This window comes from Argopecten irradians, chromosome 9 (genome assembly GCF_041381155.1).
Source record: "Argopecten irradians isolate NY chromosome 9, Ai_NY, whole genome shotgun sequence".
NCBI classification, from domain to species: domain Eukaryota; kingdom Metazoa; phylum Mollusca; class Bivalvia; order Pectinida; family Pectinidae; genus Argopecten; species Argopecten irradians.
The window spans coordinates 9,972,063-9,992,934 of NC_091142.1; the positions used below are offsets into that span (position 1 = coordinate 9,972,063).

Below are 20,872 nucleotides of genomic sequence, written 5' to 3' on the forward strand. Positions count from 1 at the left end.
GTTTTCTTCTACACAATATATCCAAAAATAAAAGTTATCTGTCAGGCCGTTAACGGCATATGAACATAAGTTTAAAACCGGAAGTGAGATCATAGCGACCATATTGGATCTTTAACCAGCATAAAAATGCTGCTGTCACAATTTATACTCTTGCAATACAATATGGTGATACGTCCATTGTCCATATTGTACCATTTCGGAGAGTCTTCGTTTACAACTTTGGATTAAAAAGATCAGTGAAAAAAACCAGAACAGAAATTAGTAGGTATTTTCTCTCATTAATAACCCTTATAAGACACCAAAAGGCCAAATAGTACACGGTATACAAAAGAAAATTGAAATCTCTATTTAATTATCTGATAATGTAGGTTGCCTTGTTGAAAAGCAAATGAAAAATGTTGCATTTTGTTTTCAAATGTTCGCATCCTTACAGCATTATTATAGTATTAATATAAAGCAATGTGTTACAGAAAGTCAGTTACTGTTGTGTCACCTGTTGATTTGTCAAAAATATTTGGATTGCCCGTTTCTTATGATGGACAAACAAAGAAACAACTCAGATTGTATGCCAAGAGGTATTTAACACAAGTTTAATAGCCCTTATCTTTCTTCTGTTGCAGAGATACATAATGTGAATAAATATAACATAAATCGTTAAAATGGCAGTCTGCAGGCTATATTTTGGTATGTTACATATAGTGAGGGGGTATTTTCGGGGCCATTCTGTCCTTCCCATAGACAAACACTGCCTTCATTACACACGAACTACCTTTAAGACAGCTGAAGTATATAGTCTTCAAGTCCTTTCTATCTTGCCATGTGCAAACACGTAACCTGTCACCGACTTTACTCTCCCCCAGTAACGTGACGTCATACTTCTCTAACGGATATCGACAAATGTCGTCATTGAAATGTTTATAAAATCCGCGCTGAGCTGCCTCGGTAGCGCAGTCGGTGAAGAACTGAATATATCTATGTGTGGTCACGTGCTGATTCGTGTCAAGGTCGCTGTGACGCGTAATCACTGTTATATCAAAGATTGATTCAGGCATCTCCGGTATAGCTGGCATCTGGTACGGAAGGTTGCCATCCTGCATTGACCTGTCCCTTAGTTTCACTAGAAATGATTTAGATATGGGACTGGATTTCCTTGTACGTCGGTCCACAATGACAAATTTGATGAAAAATTCGCCAAGTTTCTCTTTGGTATCCTGATTATACATAGTTGTCAGCATACTGTATGACGTTTTACCGATATGATGGATGGATGTGGACATTGCCAATTTCATGTCCGGTTTCTGGTATCTTGATATCAAATGAACCTCCGGTGTAAGGGAACATGAAATCTGAACGGCAAATGGCAGCATACGGCCATTCTGATAGAGGTCTCGTCTGCTGCAAAACACTGTACTTCTCGGAGGGTGTTGTGCAGCCACAAACATTTCTATGGTGCTCCATACAGACAGATTATCTGAAAACAAAGTAAAAAATCTAATACAATTACAGTACATTAACAATTGAAATTGTGTGATTAGTACGAAGAGAACTGTGAATGCTTTGCATTGAAGTATCAGGGAGGACCTTAGAAATTGTTGAGGCCGAAAGCTGACCCTAGATTAAGTATTGTAAGCATTTAATACAAGAACATTAATATTTGAAACAATGCTATACGTCTGAAGTGAACAAAAATGTTATAGGAGGGCAGTTACCTCCCGGACATCATTAACCATTGAACGATAACAGGTTTCTAAGGCGCACCACTATGAGCCAGTTTAAAAACACCACACAAAAACAAAATAAAATACATTTAAATAATTCGTCATTACCACTACACCGTATACATATGTGGCTACGAAACTCAATGTATGATAATTTCCAAAATTAACATTGGCAGTAAGACTTGAGTGTACTAATACATTCATCAGAGTTCAAAAGTTCATGCAAAGATTAGATTTCCACCAGTGTGACAATTCAATGAAGAATACTTAAAAAAATAGTATTAAGAATTATATAGATATGAAAATATATTCTAATTAAGTTATTTAAAAATGAACTGGATTGTTTATTAATATTCATTTATCCGGACTATTACTGTAAGTATTTCGTCTATCATTAATGTTTAGTCGGTTGTCCATGGCAACCGACCAGAAGCGGTATAATCTACTATTTCTAACTAAATAATCGGCTGACCAATGAATTTATATAGTTGTCTATGCAGACGTATACTGTTTATGTTCGTTACGATAATTAATTGTTATATGTAAATAATAATTGGTTCTAGGATATGTATTATAGTGCGCAAGCGCGCATCATTGAATGTGCTAGAACATCCAATGATGTATGTTTCACATTAATCCATATCAAAATATGACAGTCAATGCTAAAGTCAAAGTAAAAAGTCAATCAACAACCAGATTTAGTTGCGGAGGACTAGTGATGTGTCTAAGAAACACCGAGAACAGAATTAGAATATATTTTCCGTCAAACAAAAAATAGTTAGGCCAGTTGTGATATTTCAATGATAATCATATTACGACTTACTGCTTCGATTGAAGAAGACTGGCGGCAATCCGTGTATGATGACATCTATTCGCGCCAAAGTTTCGTGTACAACTTCTAAATAAGGCATGATCTGTAAATAGTAACGGTTACCATGGAAACAGAGTGAGCAGTTGGAGAGTATATATGAAAAGGTGTAAACTACAGTATACAGTTAGTGATAGAAACATAACGCAATGTGGGTAATTGTTACAGTTACCAGTGTATGATAACATGCAGACAGCAAATGGCAGATTACAAACTCGGTGTATAAAAGGATTATTTCGGTATACAGCAGACGCTGATAACGAAACCCATAATAATATCAACGCACTTTGAAATAATTTTAAGTGGGTTATGAAAAAGGTTTCCAAAATTAGCATGCGTCCGGTACATGGGGTTTAATCTTTTCAGAACGAGTGCCCATCACTCCCTTGTGTAATCGATGTTGTGCACTACTACCAGCAGTTTTGCTATTTAAGTTGATAACAATATATCAGTTTACATACCACGTGATTAACATATTGATATCAATTTGATATTTATGTGCTTAAACGCTGCAATGATATGAAAGTTTATCAACTTACTTTAGGAGTTTTAGTTCGTTTTAAAGATTTAAGCCTCTTGACTCCTGTGACCTTGAATGAATGCCAAGGTCATTCATTTGAACATACTTTGTTGCACTTCATCCCAGCATGCTGCAGATCAAAAATCAGTACACCGGACCTTTCGGTTATTGAGAAGAAGTCTTTAAAATGAAATATTTACGAACGGGCGACGGCAGATGACGGACGGCGCAGGAAGCATTATGACTATAGGTCATACTGACCCTTCGGGGCAGATGACATTAAAGATTAATATCACTTACTCGGTCTGCGTTGAAAGGATCCTGTAACGATAGGAAACTCTAGTGTCAGTTTCTGTATGGCTGTAACTTGTCTGGATCACATGCAATGTTACAGTTTTGTTTCTACATGTTAGAAGTAAGATCGTATTATTCAAACACACACGTAATGATATTAAACAGATAATACTCACCTTTTTTACATATCAGTTTCGTAATGTCGATAAGCTGGTTCGCTGTCACACCACTTTACCCTTTGGATTTGGGGCCCCAACAAGGGGTAACTTTAGCGATAAAATATACAACAGAGATAAATGATATCAGTGTGTTTATTCTGCTACATTTATCAACGTAGTGTACACCTATTAGATTTGTGAAATTAGAGTTTTATATTTGTAGTTATATTACAAAGCGATGGAAAATTATGCATTTAAACAAGTACTGTTTACCTAATAGCAGAGCGCACTTCTCAACACACACAAAACAAAACCCTTTACTTCTCAACATGATATTATATTTTTGTCATATGGGATATTTTGTTATGGATTAACACCCTCCATTTCTCATCGGTGCATTTATATCCTAAGAAGTTTTGATAAGTTCATCAATCAAGTTCAAAGGAATCAAATTAACATTTATATTCCTTATGTAGACAAAATATTTATATCAACAGAACTAGTGATTTCTCTATTTGGTGGTCATATAAATTTCGCAATCTGGTTTGCTAGAATAAGTTTCCGTCGAAAAAACGTCCGTTAAAAAGTGCCGAAATGCCAACGTTACTCGTAAATAAACCATTTGGAAAGTAAAACAAAATATCGCAGTGTTGTGATGACATACAATATATCAATCAAAAGCATAGATGGCAAGCAAGAAAAATGTGTTGATTTCTTGTGTCTCAAAACAAAATGAAAAACACGTGCGGTTTTCGTAAAAACATAGCGATGTTGTGTGTTCTGGACTGGACCATAGATATAAGTTTAGATTGTATTTTCGTGAAATAATAGTGTGTTAATCCAAAAGATAAATCGTTTATAAATCAACTTTGAAAATTTATGTTCTTGAAATTATTACGTAATTATAGCGAATTTACTTAACCCTACTCAAATCAAAACCCGCTATATTACTTACAGAATTGTAACATTACGACGTTACATTTCATTTACGTTTACCGTAACGACATGGTCATGAACCAGGAGAAGCACTTTGGGTGATTGATTATCTCAATTGAATCGAAATATTTACAATATTGCTGAAGATTACCTGAACTAAATATAACGAATCTACTCAAAATATTATATGTATTTTGCAAGTGAGATATCTAAAAATAGCATCGCCTTCATATTATGGGATGCTCTAGACTTGGCGCTCAGCGTCCTACGTTACATCCATTTTTGAAATTGGTTGCAATGGTATGATATTTGGCTTTAAAGAGGTGTTTTTCAAGTACCATCACCGTTTTCAATATATTAAATCTGATAAATTAATCAGCAAGAAACCTGTGTTTGATTACCTGTTGATAGGCTCAATCGGTCGTAACTATTCAGTATTTGCATATTACAGAGTTATCTGCCCTTGCTGGTAGGTATTGATTGTAACGTAATGTGTTTGCGAGCGTAGCGTCATGTTATTCAGAGAAAACAACGTTGATTATGCTCAGCAAATAATGACGTCATAATGGACACATATCAACAAGGGAAATAACTCCGTACAGACTATTACGAGAATTACAAGATAGATCATTCAATTTCAAAACATTCAAACTACATTTTCCTGTGATATTAAAATTCAAATGTTTTGAATGAAAATACACAACGGGCGCAATGAATAACTCTTCTAACAGGATTGGCTTCATATCAACTGTATACCCAAACTGGTAACAGTTTATTGCTTAGATATGGAGAGTGACGTCGAGGAACACCCTCAAGATGCTTAAGCTTTTAACGATTTAAAAACAAAAACATTGTTAAGAATACAGTTCTGACTTGGAAAATTTCAGAAGATTGCTTTAAATTACATCACTTAAACACTGTTTGCATATGTATTTACATTTTAGAGATTATATTTAAGAACATGTGATTCAATTTGAAATATATGCTATGATGCTATCCATTTAAATAACAATGATGCATCGACACGACAATACAGTCACACAAAACTAGCTATTTGATTATGCGACATAAATTCGGTTATTATCTTTTTATCAAATTAAACAATAACGAATTACAATCAATTTACACTTTAATCAATGTGTTGTTCTTTCAACTGTAACCACTAAGGCAACCATTGCGTAGTTTACCGACGTTTTATATTGATATAGAAATTGTTTTTTACAATCTCTCTATGTTTTACTTTATAAAATTGCAAATGAAAAATATATTTTACGTCACCAAAACCAAAGAGCGAAACAAGAAATCCATAGTTTTTCACTGTTTTTAGTGGTTTTCTGCACTGGTGCAAAAACTACTGTTTTCGTTACTTTCGTGTATCTCCTTCTTATTTATTGGTCCATTTGCAGAGTAATTAATAAAAGAAATGTTAACAGAATTTATAATATATTGTAGGGCAGAGTCTAAAGGTGATACATGAACAAAATAAAGTACGTCAAGAATTCAATATGGCCGCTATGACTTCACTTCCATTTTAAACTTTTGTCAATATCTCGTTGAGGGCTTGATGGATATCTTTCATTTTTGGATATATTTTGTAGAATTAAAAATGGAAAGAACAACAAAAAATATTAAGATTTTTTTTCTCAGGTTCTAGATGGCCCATTAAAATATATATGCTTATAATATATATATATCTATATTGTTGATATGATTGACTTTGACCTATTTTCAGGTCAAAGGGACAAAACCTTTGCTGATTTATATGGTTACCATGTTTGATAATATGAATAACCTTGACCTTCATTCAAGGTCCCAGGAGTCAAAAATCTTAAAATCATCAAATGAGTTCTTTTGAGGTTTTAGAATGCCTAACGTCTCCTTGACACACTATTTCATGTTGGGCCTCTTGTAGAGTGCTCGCCCCTGTGGGTAGGTTTTTGGGTTCTTTCCCCTGGCCGAGACACACCATACTCTATGAAAGTTGTAGTTTCTGCTCCTGCTGCTTAGCGCTGAGCATAAAAAGAGGCGGATGACTGACTGGTTCGCCTATTGTCAGTATAATGCGACCAGGTGAGGTATGTTGCTTGGGTCTTCGGTGGCATGCGTCAATGATATACATGTAGCGTTAAAAAAGGTATAAGAGTACCACTATACAAGAAAAATAACAACATTGATCAACCGCAGCTTTCCAAAACACACCAATTCTTCATACACACAACACACCGCATACATGCTGATATGTTACTACCAGCCATCAACCTATGAGGCTCTGTAGGGAGTTCAAATCCCATATGGGGTAGTTGCCATGTACTGACTGCTGATCGGTGTTTTTCTCCGGGTTAGCTGGATTTCCTTCACCAACAAACCTGGCACGTTCTTGCTTGACCTTGTCTGTTAATGGATTATGAACGACCTTGGCCACAATTCCTTGCTGGTGAAAAGCCCGCCAAATTGCCTATTGACAATATCTAGATTTTTTTAAATTCTTATAACTACCCATAGCAATTTAAAAATGTTCAGAATAAAATAAATATGACTATCTGTAGGTTGTCTGATGATTCAACGATCAGACCTTACGCATGTTTCGAATACAATGTTTGACATTTGTATCCTGGTCCACTGGATCGACTGACCACGCTGTCGGATTTGTTTTCTAATTAGTATCGGACACCGGACAAGTTTGACTTTTAAGAATCCTTGACGATTTGAATCCTGTTTCTCATATCAATATGTCACTAGCCTTTATTCGTATTATACAATAACATAAAATGACACGATTTAGATATGGATAAGGCTATTAGTTTGGATGGTTGATATGTTAATGCGAGATCGTTTAAAACAAAATCGAAAATGAAAAAGGATACAGCAATTCACCAGATAGTGCTTTATGTTTATTGTGTCTGGTTCTCTTTGGTATCAGTGCATTTTCAGAGGGTTGCTCTATTGCATGACAGCTGCTTTGTGTCATTCCTCAAATTTTCGAAAAGGGAGTTTCGTTTGTGTAACATCATACTGGTCTATAGGATTCACCACGCCAGTACACATCATAACATATGAATGGTATCTATCTAACCGCCAGGTTTCGTGCTGTTGTGTTACTTTGCCCCAGTGTCAGGGACACTTGTTCCATGACGTTTCTCAAGTTTTTAGGAAAATTCTTATACGATCACTTATGTCACTTGGATAGCTTTTCCTATGACGTAATTCCAGTACCAAGGATAAAGTCTCCAGGCAAAACAAGAAAACGATATGTTTCCATTTTTTTGGATTTCTTATCGATGTGTGGCCACATCGCTCCAGACTGTTGAAAGTTGTTCTGTAATATAGTTAATGTATCGAAAGTTATATATTAGTAAGTTGTTTTGTGACATAGCTTTTTCTCTGAAAATTTTTTTTTTCTGACGACGCTCCAGTTTCGAAAACTAAGACAATTGTTTTTGTTGGATACCTTTAATTTTCAAAAGATAGATATCGTTGCTGTTACCAAAACATCTGAAACCAGACATGGCATTCCTATTGTGGGTTTTTACTATGGGTATTGCAGCGGTTTTGAGTGAACAATCAACACAAAGTTGGAACAGTTCTAATATATCGGTGCCCAAACCGAATGACCACCACAAGATCGCAGATGTAAACGAGGACAAACATTTTGTAGATAATGTTTTCCATATGAAACTCGAGACCAGTGGTGCACGAGTAAAACGAAGGATTCATGAGGGATGTCTTAAAGGTAGGATTATTTTAACACACAAAGTTTACCTGAGTGATAATTGGAATTCAATATGTGTAAAGACCAGATCTTCTAAATTATTCAGATTTACTTCAAGGTATCTTTAATTGCTACGTTCTCGTTGAAAATGTTTTTGCTATACGTTTAAGATGTAAGTAAATAGAAGAAACGTTTTAACATAAATCACACACATGGAAACATTGCGGATACAGGGATACATATTTAGACTTGCGTCTGGAGTCGAACTAGCGACTCTTTGATTATAAGTTAAATACTACCATTTGAAACATTGACAATTTTTCTTCACAAATCCACCAAGATCTCTGATCCGATCACTATCGTTTGTCGACCAACAGGACTCCCGCCCGACCTTTTTTGACGTTTGTCAGACCATCATGTCACTATCTCAAATCCTTTTGTGGTAACCCTGACCATGCTATCTCCTGTCGGATTCGTCTGCCATTACCTCGACTATATTTTTACTTTCTTAGATTTCGTTAAACATCGTGTCTCCAATCTTTTAGCAGTTGCTATGGTCATCGGTTTAGAATTTCAACTATGGTGTCTCTCGCCCCATATATGTTTGCCATTAACCTGGCCATCCCGCTAGGAACATCGGGTCTTCTGTCCCGATTCTTGTTTCCATTACCCCCGCCCATCAGGGTATTGGATCTAACATCATGTATCCTGTCCCAGTTCGTTTTGTCATTAACCTGGCTTTCAGGGTATTAGCCCAAACATTGTGTCAGATGCTTTAAAACTATCTATCGATTGATAAACTCATTTCAATTATAAATATATAATGTTCAAAACTTTGTCTCAATCTGAATATGTCAAAATACTTCATACCTAATGTTGGTACCATAGTGGTCTGGATACCTGATTACAGGAGATCAACAAGAAATCAAAGATAAGAGATGTCCAGCACCAGGGAAATATCCTCAACTTGTAGAATACCGATGTTGTGTTGACTGTCGAGATCTGGAAACACAATCCAAATGTGGTAAATTTATTTTTGTTATCCTTCATTTATATCATTCTTGCGTCATCTGGCCCGAAGGATCAGGATGTCCTATTGTCATCATGCATCGTCCGTCGTCCTGCGGCGTGCACCGTAAGCAGCCTTCCGTATACTTTTCATCCAAACAACTTTTCTCAAAAACCGAAAGGCCCAGAGTACTGATATTAGGCCTGTAGCATGCTGGGGTGAAGGGCTTCCAAGTCTGTTCCAATGATTGACCTTGACCTTCATTCACGGTCGTAGGGGCAAAAAGCCTAAAAAAAATAAACGACTTCTCCTCAAGAACCAAAACGCCCAGGGTACTCATATTGGGCCTGTGGTATGCTGGAACTAAGGGTTACAGAGTGTGTTAAAATAGATGACTCTGACTTTCGTTCAAGGTCACAGGGGTCAAATAGGCTAAACCTTTAAACGACTTCTTGTGAATAATTAAGAGGCTTAGAGACCTGATATTTGACCTGTAGCATGTTAGAATGAGGAGCTATCAATTGTTCAAATACATGTGAATGACCTTGACCTTCATTCAAGGTCACAGGGGTCAAATAGGCTAAAACCTTTAAAAAAACTTCTCAAGAACCAAAAGGCCTAGGGTACTCATATTGACCTGTTGTATGCTTGGGTGAAGGGCTACCACGTTTACTGAAATAAATTACCATGACCTTTATTCACAGTCACAGGGGTAAAAAGGCCTAACATTTTAAACCACTTCTCAAGAACCAAAATGTCCAGTATACTCATATTGGCCCTCCGGTATGCTGGGGCGAAGCGCTACATGTACCAAGGCCAAAGGGGTCAAAATTCGGCCTGTGTGTGTGTGTGCTGGAATGAAAAGCTGCCAAGTTTGTTCAAATACATGTAAATGACATTGACCTCCATTCAAGGTCACAGGGGTCAAAAGGCTAAAATCTTTACACGACTTCTTGTGAATAACTAAGAGGCTTAGAGACCTGATATTGGGCCTGTGGCATGCTGGGATGAAGCGCTACCACGTTTACTCAAATAAATTACCATGACCTTCATTCAAGGTCACAGGGGTAAAAAAGGCTTAACATTTTAAACCACTTCTCAAGAACCAAAATGTCCAGGGTACTCACATTGGCCCTGCGGTATGCTGGGGCGAAGCGCTATGTGTACCAAGGCCACAGGGGTCAAATTTGATAAATCCTTTAAACGAATTCTTGTGAATAATTAAGAGGCATAGAGACCTGATATTTGGCCTGTAGCATGCTAGGATGAAGGGCTACCAAGTGTTTTCAAATGAATGACCTTAAGATTCATTCAAAGTCACAAGGGTCAAAAAGGCTAAAATCTTTTAACGACTTTTTGTAAATAACTAAGAGGCCTAGAGACTGGACATTGGATTTTTAGCATGGTGATGATCAAGGGACTGTCATGCATGGTCTAATTTATGAAATATATCAGTACCTGAACTTCTTTTGTATTGCCTTAATTGGTTGCCACTACTATATTCTTTGAGATGTTGTATTGTGCCAATAGTCAAATCACCGTAAAGACCCATGAGCCTCTTGTTTCTTGACATGTTCAGGAGATCAACTCAAATCTTGAAATTATCAAAGATGTCAGCACATTTTTTTTTATTTATTATTAGGGTTTTTCACCAATGATGAAACTGGAGTCTCTGCCATTTAATTAGTAAATAGTATGTTGTAGGGCAGTGTCTGAGGTTTCATATGAACATGAACCTCATTCAAGGTCATATGGTTCAAAAATCCTAAAATGTTCAAATCACTTCTTGTAAAGTTCCGAAACGCCTATAAACCTAACATTAGGTCTGTAACATGTCTGTAGCATGCTGACATAAATGGCTACCAAGTTTGTTAAGATAATTGACCTTAATCTATATCTAATGTCACAGGAGCAAAAAATCCCAAAACTTTCAGATGACTGCTTGTGAAGTTCTAGAAGGCCTAGAGACCTAATATCAGCCATGTAACATGCTGAAATAAATGCCTACCAATCTTGTTAATATAATTGATAGTCCCGTAACCAAAATAAATCTAAAATCATCAAACGACTTCTTGTGGAGTTCTAGAAGGCATAGAAACCTCATATAAGTTATGTGGCATGCTGGCATCAATGGTTTCCAGTTTTGTGAATATAAATTACCTTGATCTTCATTCAAGGTCACCTGTCTCAAAAATCCTTAAACATTTAAACTACTTCTCGTCAAGCCATGAAAGGCCTAGAGACATAAGAGTGGGCCTGTAGCATTTTGAGATAGGGGCTTATTAATTTTTTTAATTGGATTACTTTGGCCGATATTCCTTGTTGGTGAAAGGTCCTTCAAATTGTCCGCTGACATATTCTAGTTAATGATTTTATAGTTTTATTTTTTTATTAATCTATGCATCAAAAGATACTGAAGAGTTGGTAATTTAATATAACAACCCTGGCACATTATCATGAAAAACACCATTCTAATACTTATAAACATATATATATTAATAAGTTACCCAAACTGAATGGGTTATGTATTTAACAAAGTAATAAATCACCTATTATTAAATATTGACGACAATATGAAAAAGTTTAAGTCCTGAGATTTCTTTTTCAGAACCTTACAACTGTACGGAGATCCATGCCTGTTCAACATCGCCTCTCCGTGTTCTGCTGGACCTGAGCGAAAGAAATATTTCCGGTCTCCCACAAGACGTGTTTAACAGTGTACCGGAAGTCACTGATCTCGATCTTTCCGAAAACAACATACACGTCCTTCCTAACAATGTGTTTTCTAGCATACCGGAAGTCACTGATCTCGATCTGTCCCATAACAGAATACAAGTCCTCCCTAGCAACCTGTTTTATGGGCTCTATAAACTTCAAAACATTTCTTTGTCTGGTAATGAGTTCACCAATATATCATCTGACGTATTCAGTGGTCTGACAAACCTTAAGTTGCTCTATATTTCTTCATGTAATGTAGACGTTCTCCCATCCAATATTTTCAATGGTCTTTCAAAACTGAAGACACTTGACTTACAGAAAAACAAAATTACTATACTTCCTCATAATGTGTTTAGAGGTCTTTATCAATTAGCACATCTTTATTTAGACAAAAATACAATTTCAGTTCTTCCATCTGATCTTTTCTCTGGGCTATCGAATCTTTATTATCTTTCCTTGGGTAGTAATAATGTTTCAGTGCTTCTTCACAGCGTCTTTGGTGACTTGCGTGAACTGAACATTCTAAATTTAGGCTTTAATACGATATCCGTTGTTCCGTCTAATGTGTTTTGTAGGCTTACTAAACTTTATCAGTTGTTACTAATGTACAATGAAATAAACGTTCTTCACTATAATTCGTTCCACGGGCTATCAGGGCTTTACGCTCTTAATTTAGAGGGCAACAACATTGTAACTCTCCCGGCCGATCTTTTTGGTGGATTATCTAATATTAAATTTTTATTACTGAACAGAAATAACATCACAGTTGTTCCAAATGATCTGTTCCGTGGACTCCACCAGTTGGTGGAGCTCGATTTATCCAATAATCACATAAAAGATATCCCATTAGACTTATTTTTAGGACTATCTGCATTAACTTCCCTACATATACATCACAATGAAATATCGTTTCTGCCTTACAAAGTGTTCTGTAAAATGTTTGGTGATTACGAACAATATCTGTTTGAGAATTCAACAGTTTCATCTGTTAATTGGTCAAGGGCCATTGAAAAGCTAGACTTGTCTTACAATAAACTGACACATCTACCTCGCTTGCCACGAAATCTTTCCCAGTTGAATATCGTTCGTAATAAATTAGAAGTAACAGAACATATGTTTGAGGGCCTATATAACTTAAGGAACTTATATACCGATGTCCCTTTCATGTGTTGTGTTAGACCTCCAACAGTTGAAGAAGCAAATTGCGGAGAGATGCATCGGCCCCTGTGGCAATGTGGATTGTCTGCTGGTCTGTGTAAGTCAAAAGGGGGAAGCTATTTCATCATGCTATTCCTTGGTAAACTCCACAGTATTAAAAATGTGTCCTTTGATAATCGGATTATGTGCTTTAGGTGGAAACCTTGCCGTAATAATGTATCGACTGCTCATTGACAAAGGTAACTTAGGAACAAAATACTCTCTATTCACGCTGAACTTAGCTGTGTCGGATATGCTGATGGGAATCTATCTGTTGATAATAGGAGTAGTTGATATTCATTACGACGGGAAATATGCATGGCATGACCACCAATGGAGAAACAGTAGTTTATGTACCGCGGCAGGTATATTATCTAGTGTATCCAGCGAGATGTCGACCTTCCTGATTATCATGGTGACGATGGACAGACTTATTGCAGTCATGTTTCCGCTCTCCCGTCTTTCTCAAGGAAACGTCACATGGAAATGGTCTGTATTTGTGTCAGTGTTATTGTGGATAGTATCAGGGACACTAGCCATCATCCCTGTAATCGCTTTACAGTCGTACTTCAAGGATGAATTCTACTCGCAATCAAGTGTTTGTCTCGCTTTGCCCCTGAGATGAAATGAACAGCTTTATATTTCTATTGATACTAGTAGGTCAAATGTATATTTGCAAAAGTTTGAGAAAAAGTGGTGCACGCGTCGCCTCTTCACAGAAACGGAGAAGAGAGATAACTGTACCGTGGACTCTGTTCTTTGTAGTGGCGACCGATTTCTGTTGCTGGTTTCCAATAGGTGTCATGGGTAGGTGTTCGATTTGTTTCAGTCGCCCCAGATTATATAAAAGGTAATTCAACCATAGCAATATCGGTTGATGTTTAGTACCGCAAACTATCAATTAACTGTTTGCTGAAAAACAAAAACTGGAATAATGAATACTTTAATATTTGATAGAATTATTGTCAGTTTTGCAAATACCTTGACCGACTGTTACGTATGCTGATGATATATGTATATGTATTATGTCCTAGGTGTTGCCTCACGTTTTGGAATGGACATCCCAGACACGGTTTATGCCTGGGTAATGGTGTTTGTACTGCCGATCAATGCTGCCATCAATCCGTTACTGTATACTGGTACAGCTATCTGGAGGAATAGAAAGAAGGTGAGAATTAGTGTACAATACCGAGCTCTGGACACAATTACTGGTATTTAGATAAAGAAAGTGTCGTTGTCTTGGATACCTTGTTAATACAATTCTAATTTCATAGGAGATAAACCTATGTCTAAAAATTGATAAATAAATGCGATATATTACACGGGAAACAATCGCGATGGATTTGCATACTCATATGACTTTCTTTGCCGAGTTAAATCTTTAGTGAAATACACATAATTGACAGTGCTTTTCTCCTATTTTTTTGTATTATTTTCTTTACTGAATTTTACAGAAAACACTGCCAATAATTCCACTAGCACCAGAACAAAATCTACCTACTGGGGACAGTACCACTATCGCAGTAGTGATCAGGCAGCATTCATCTAATGATAAGAGACACCAGTGATCAGGCAGCATTCATCTATAGATAAATGACACCGGTGATCGGCAGCGTTCATCTATAGATCATTTACATCAGTGATCAGGCAGGGTCTATCAAAAGATAATTGACATCAGTGATCAGGCAGCGTTTATCTAAAGATAAGTGACATCAGTGATTAGGCAGCGTCTATCTAAAGATAAGTGACATCAGTGATTAGGCAGCGTCTATCTGAAGATAAGTGACATCAGTGATTAGGCAGCGTCTATCTAAAGATAAGTGACATCAGTGATTAGGCAGCGTCTATCTAAAGATAAGTGACATCAGTGATTAGGCAGCGTCTATCTAAAGATAAGTGACATCAGTGATTAGGCAGCGTCTATCTAAAGATAAGTGACATCAGTGATCAGGCAGCGTCTATCTAAAGATAAGTGACATCAGTGATTAGGCAGCGTCTATCTAAAGATAAGTGACATCAGTGATCAGGCAGCGTCTATCTAAAGATAAGTGACATCAGTGATTAGGCAGCGTCTATCTAAAGATAAGTGACATCAGTGATCAGGCAGCGTCTATCTAAAGATAAGCGACATCAGTGAATTCAGACAGTGATCAGTAAGCATCTATATATAGATAGTGACATCAGTAATCAGACAGCGCCTATCAATAAATAAGGTACATCAGTAATCAAACGGCGTCCATCTATAGATAAGTGACAGTGGTGATCAGAAAACGTCTATCTAATAATAAGTACCATCAGTTAATTCAGACAGTATCCATTTATAGATAAGTGACATCATCAGTAATCAGACAGTGTCCATCTATGCATAAGTGACATCAGTAATCAGACAGTGTCCATCTATGCATAAGTGACATCAGTAATCAGACAGCGTCTATTAATTGATAAGTGACATTAGTGATCAGAAAGCGTCTATATATTGATAAGTGACAACTTGTTGAAGACTGTCAAATTGACAGTTAACCGCTGGCTGATTTACCTTTGGTCTTGCTGACGCTGATATTCTGTATATCAACTTATTATCGGGGCATTTATTTTCGATGTTTTCACGTCGAGTTTGGTTTGCGATTTCAAATTTCATTCTTGTACAGTAACCGAAACATGTTATCGCTGTTGGAAATCGGTTTGTTTACAGTAACGCTTCATTGCTCATTCACTGAACTTGAATAGGCCTTTTAACCCCCAGGGGGGATAAAACGCGATTCCTAAATGGTTCCTCAATATTTATACTGTTTAATTCTGCTAAAGTATCGCTCTATATAATCTTTATCACAAGGTCCGTTAGACTAAAAACTAAGTACCGGTATAAGGACTTCGGGATAACAAAAATATGTCCGTAAAGTAAAGTCAGATTTCAGTTGAAATAGGAGCAAACAAAGAAAAACTATTTTCAAAAATACTGCTATTATTGACTAGAAGCTATATATTGAAAATAGGCAATTTCAAAGTGACCAGACAAAGTGACTGTACTATTTGGAAATATTTTGCCAATTATTTCATAAGAAATAGCACCATTCATTTTTATTGTCCATTTTTATGTGGCGTGTGCAACTGCAAATAAAATCATGGATTATGAGTAATGGCTTTCATGTGGGGAAAGGTAAGAGTTGAAGCAAAATAATTTGCAAAAGTATTTAATGACAAAGGAGAATTCTTGGCGAGGAAAGAGAGAGCTCCTGCAAAATCTGAGGTGAAAGATGAGGCTACACGCAATGATGTAGAGTCAACTGGACAGTTTAAGATTAAGATATTCAGGAGGAAAGAACGGGACGCGCTGTATAGCAAACGGAATGTTGAGTTGAACTGTTATAATAACATCTAAGTGTTAGCAGTGCCCCACACATTCATATTGTGATTTTGCATATGTTTCTACAGCTATTAAATATATTAAATTCATTCCAAGGCCTCTGTTTTCACTCAGCTCAGTTAAAGCACTGCTACCCAAGACAAGACTCGAGGAAAAGTAGAAATGATAATCGTCAACATTGTGACACTGACGCGAAGACAATTGTTTTTGTGTATTTCGGAGTTATTGTTACATTTCTTCAACTTTAAAAGCTTGGTCCGATGATAGGCGCGCCATGTTTAATTCTGTCAGTGTATTCTTATCATTGCAGCCGGAATAGGGCGACATAATAACGGAAGTTTCGGTCGTATAACCACTGTTAAAACTATCGATATACTTGTATATCTTTAGTCCTATAGTCAACTCTTTTTCATATAATTTTCAAATGGTTTCTATGTACTTTTTGTATCATGAAATTGAACATTTTCACTATCGAGACGTGAACATTCACGCATGTTTAAAAGTTCTCCCTAAACCATCCCACTACTCAACTCAATATATATAAAACAAACATGAGTATACAGGTAATTGTACACGCATCATAACAAATGCTGTGCATTCCCCCGAAAATGCTAATCCTTGTCAAAATTATCAAAAGAGTTGCCAATTATTCGGGAAATAATTGCCTCTTCATGTCTGCTTTTAAAACATTTAAATCACTATACACGCACTGAAAAGTTTGTAAAGCACATTTCTGTAGTCATACAGTATCATGAACACGTAAATACGATTTAATTTGCGTGAGAAAAGTCGAAAACTTGGTGGTCTTGGCAGTATTAGTATTCATGTAGCGACAGTCACCTGACTGCGTGACAACATGAGAACATCTAAGAAAAACGTCCTGATTGGAATCGTGAGACATCAAACAATGATATATACATTTATGAATTATGGCAGAGTTTTCAGCGAGATCAATGAAGACTTCATTTATCTAGTTATATAATCATTTTCGCTACGTTGATGACTGATTGTCAAGCTTGTCGCTTGCATTTACTGATGCAGACAGTTAATCTCGTATAAATGAACTAAACTGCGAATTAGTTCGTCTACCATTTGCACGATATTAATATGCTTTATCAATCAATACAAGCAGCAAAACTGATTATCAATCCTTATATTTACGTAAACCAATATACCATTCCCGACATTGACAACAGTCGAATCCTATGTATTCGGTATGATAGTATTATACAAATCTGCAACTAGTGTACTAGGTCTACGTTCAGCAATTTTCCGGGGATGTGAGCCTAAGTCAGTGTTTCATCAAAGTACTATATATTCTTCTAAATCATTTGTATAGTGCTAACAATTTTAATATCACTTTATCAAACATATCTCTATAAGTTTCTAAAGGTTCATCCATAACTAAAGCGGTGCAAAACTAGGTCACAATGTAATCAATTCAATATGTATTATCACGTCGGTCAGAGGTCAGCCGCGACCAATTATCTTCAATGGGAAATGAAGTGATCGAAGTTTAATAGCTTCATTGAGGTGGAGTTTTAAATATAAATATTTAAACATAAAAAGCAGCATCAATGTGCGTTTACGGATTTTTCACTTCCATATGAAACTTAATATATGCTAGTTTATGGTGTTTCTAATCTTTGTAATTAAGTAGCAAGAGGAGATGTTGGTTTTTCTATTTAGCTATGGTTGAAAGTATAAAACACATTTGGAAATCACTTGGTATTCATAGAGCTTAGGGATTTTTTTTCAAAATCGTTACATAGATTCTTTATTTCAGATCATTGAAGATTCTTTATTTCTAGGTTGTATCTTATGTAAATGCATATAATGGCTATTCATGAGGTTATCCAGGATTATATTATACAAAGGATTCTTAAGATTGAACTTAGAACTTCAAAGTTTTCGGTAAAAAAATTTCAATTGGATGTTAGAGTTTGTAGCATTGCAATTGGGATAATGAGTTTAGAAACAAGTTACCTGTATTTTACAAGAGTTAAATTTTAAACAGAGTATTGTCACCCCCAATATGTTGTGAAGTGCTGTAAACAATTTGTATACAGTGTATTTAATTTCAATTGAATTGACAGACTAGTCGTGTACTGGAAAAAGTCGCAACAAATTCTGTCGGAGTGAAATTACATGAAAACGGAACAATAGTTGCATTCCTTTTCAACGTTTCAATTTTAAATATTAATTGATTTTAAATAGATATCAACCTTAATAAGCTGTCGGCATTTGTTAACTTTAATTATTATTGTAGGTGTAAACGTACTTATTTTAGTAATGATATTATTTCCGGACTTTTCACACTTTCTTTGAAGCGTTCATTCATGTACAGCGCTCAATTGGTGGATTTTTTTCAGTATTGAACGACCAAATTGCACTTTCTTATATCCACATAAGTGTAAATTTGTAGTCGGTCATGGAGTGGATATCATCTCTTTTGTGGAACATGTTCGCCATGTTAATATTTTAATTGGTATTAAATGGACTAAATCGCTAAAAAAATCATGTAATAAAAGATAAAAAGAATTATAGGACTAAAATTTATTGTAAAAGTTGTGTACTTTGTGTTAATAACAATATTAAAAAAATTGTATAACAATTTTGTTCAAAATGGAGAAAACTGAAAATAAATAGGACCGACCTAGTCACTATTTCATATTACTATCTTTCGGCGAGTGTAAACAACTCCTATGTGCATGCGCGACGCGTGAACATTCCAAACATCCGATCGAAGGAAATCCCATCTGTCTAATGGACATATCTACTATCGATTGAAAACAAATTTATCGACTACAGGTTCCTGATTACTGTGTTAATCTAATAAACGTTGAAACGTATGCAAAAAGTTTTGTGAAGAGTTTCTAAGTGTAAATAATCCTATACTGTACAGGTTTTTGTAGCCATAAGAAGGGTTTCATTATATTATATGGTTTTATACTTGCTTCTACCATTATTTTATTTTCATTTGTCATGATATTATGTACTATTCCGCTAAACCTGCCAATAATGTCAGGCATTTAAAAAAAATTCCTAATATATAGACTTTATAATAAGGAAAAATGGCGAAAAACTAATAATATAGGCATGTTAAGCGGACTAAGTAAGTACGTGTATTTCTTTTATCATTATATCAATATTTGACATTCCGTATACATTGTATATCCTTAGTTATAATGTATATCCGTCTAATAGGCATTTCCTATATATCTCTAGTTATAGTCTTTATCAGTCTAATGGACTTTCCTTATATAGCCCTAGCTATAATATATATCCGACTAATGGAAATTCCCTATATATCCTTAGTTATAGTGTCTATCCGTCTAATGGACATTCCCTATATATACCTAGTTATAGTCTCTATCCGTCTAATAGACATTCCCCTATATGTCACTAGTTATATAACTTTTTTACATCTGATTTACTTTAAAAAAATCAGCCTAACTATATATCTAAATTTTATGTGTACTTTTATGTATTCAAAGCAGAAATACATATACATTGTAGACCTATGTACATATATGTTTGCTTAATAATGTACATGTACACCTGTATTCATGTATAATATATACATAATTAACGGGTGAAATTACCTCTTACTTCTTGTCATATTTCCAACAAATACTCTAAAGCTTCATAGAACTATGCTGTTTTACTTGGCAATGTAGATACATGGGCGTAGGAAGCGGGTGTGGGAGGTGGGGGTCGGGGTTGGAGGGGGTCAGGGGGAGGGCAATTGCCTCCGCGTTTCCCAGGACAAGGGCAAACATTTCTTGTTGCCCCCACTCCATTTTCGTCGACTGAAATGTTCTAAAATTGCACATTTGAAAGAAAAAAGGGTGCTCCTGCACATTTTCGTGAACTAGACTTAAAATGTCAATCAGGGGATTCTACGTACTATTTTAAAAAATGTCTCTTAAAAGATGCATCTGTTTATATGACTTAGCAAAACAATTAATTCATTATTATTTTGTGTTAAACAACAATGTACCGATGGTGTGAAGCCTGTATGTTCAGATCGAGTTGCATAGATATGACGGAATTCACAATTACCAATTCTTAATGCAGGTAACTTTAAATAAAAAAAAATACTATGTTAAGAACGCTTTAAAATCATTAAAATATATCGTAAAACTCGTCACAGCCATTCTAAATCTAACATTTTTACCCGGGGAGACCCTCGGACCTCCTCAAACACCCAAATCTCCCACATTCATCAAAATGCATCGTAAAATTCTAAATCGTAATGTATTTACATTTACGGACCCCTCAAACACCGAATTCTCGCGTCTTCGGCGCTCTCAAATTCATCAAAATGCATCGTTAAACTCATCTTATTGTGGAAATGGCTTATTAAATGAAAATATAA

General features: G+C 35.8%; 1 protein-coding gene and 1 pseudogene across 1 annotated transcript; one reads left to right on the forward strand and one right to left on the reverse strand.

The window, feature by feature from the left end:
• Positions 1–513: 513 nt before the first annotated feature.
• Positions 514–2,629, reverse strand: LOC138330824 (uncharacterized). Its single transcript, XM_069278332.1, has 2 exons — positions 2,542–2,629; positions 514–1,471 (listed from the first exon to the last, which is right to left on the reverse strand). Exons 1-2 carry the CDS (start codon positions 2,627–2,629, stop codon positions 690–692), a joined length of 870 nt encoding a protein of 289 aa, XP_069134433.1. The 3' UTR covers positions 514–689.
• A 10,138-nt stretch (positions 2,630–12,767) lies between these two features.
• Positions 12,768–14,289, forward strand: LOC138330825 (G-protein coupled receptor GRL101-like; annotated as a pseudogene).
• Positions 14,290–20,872: the final 6,583 nt, after the last annotated feature.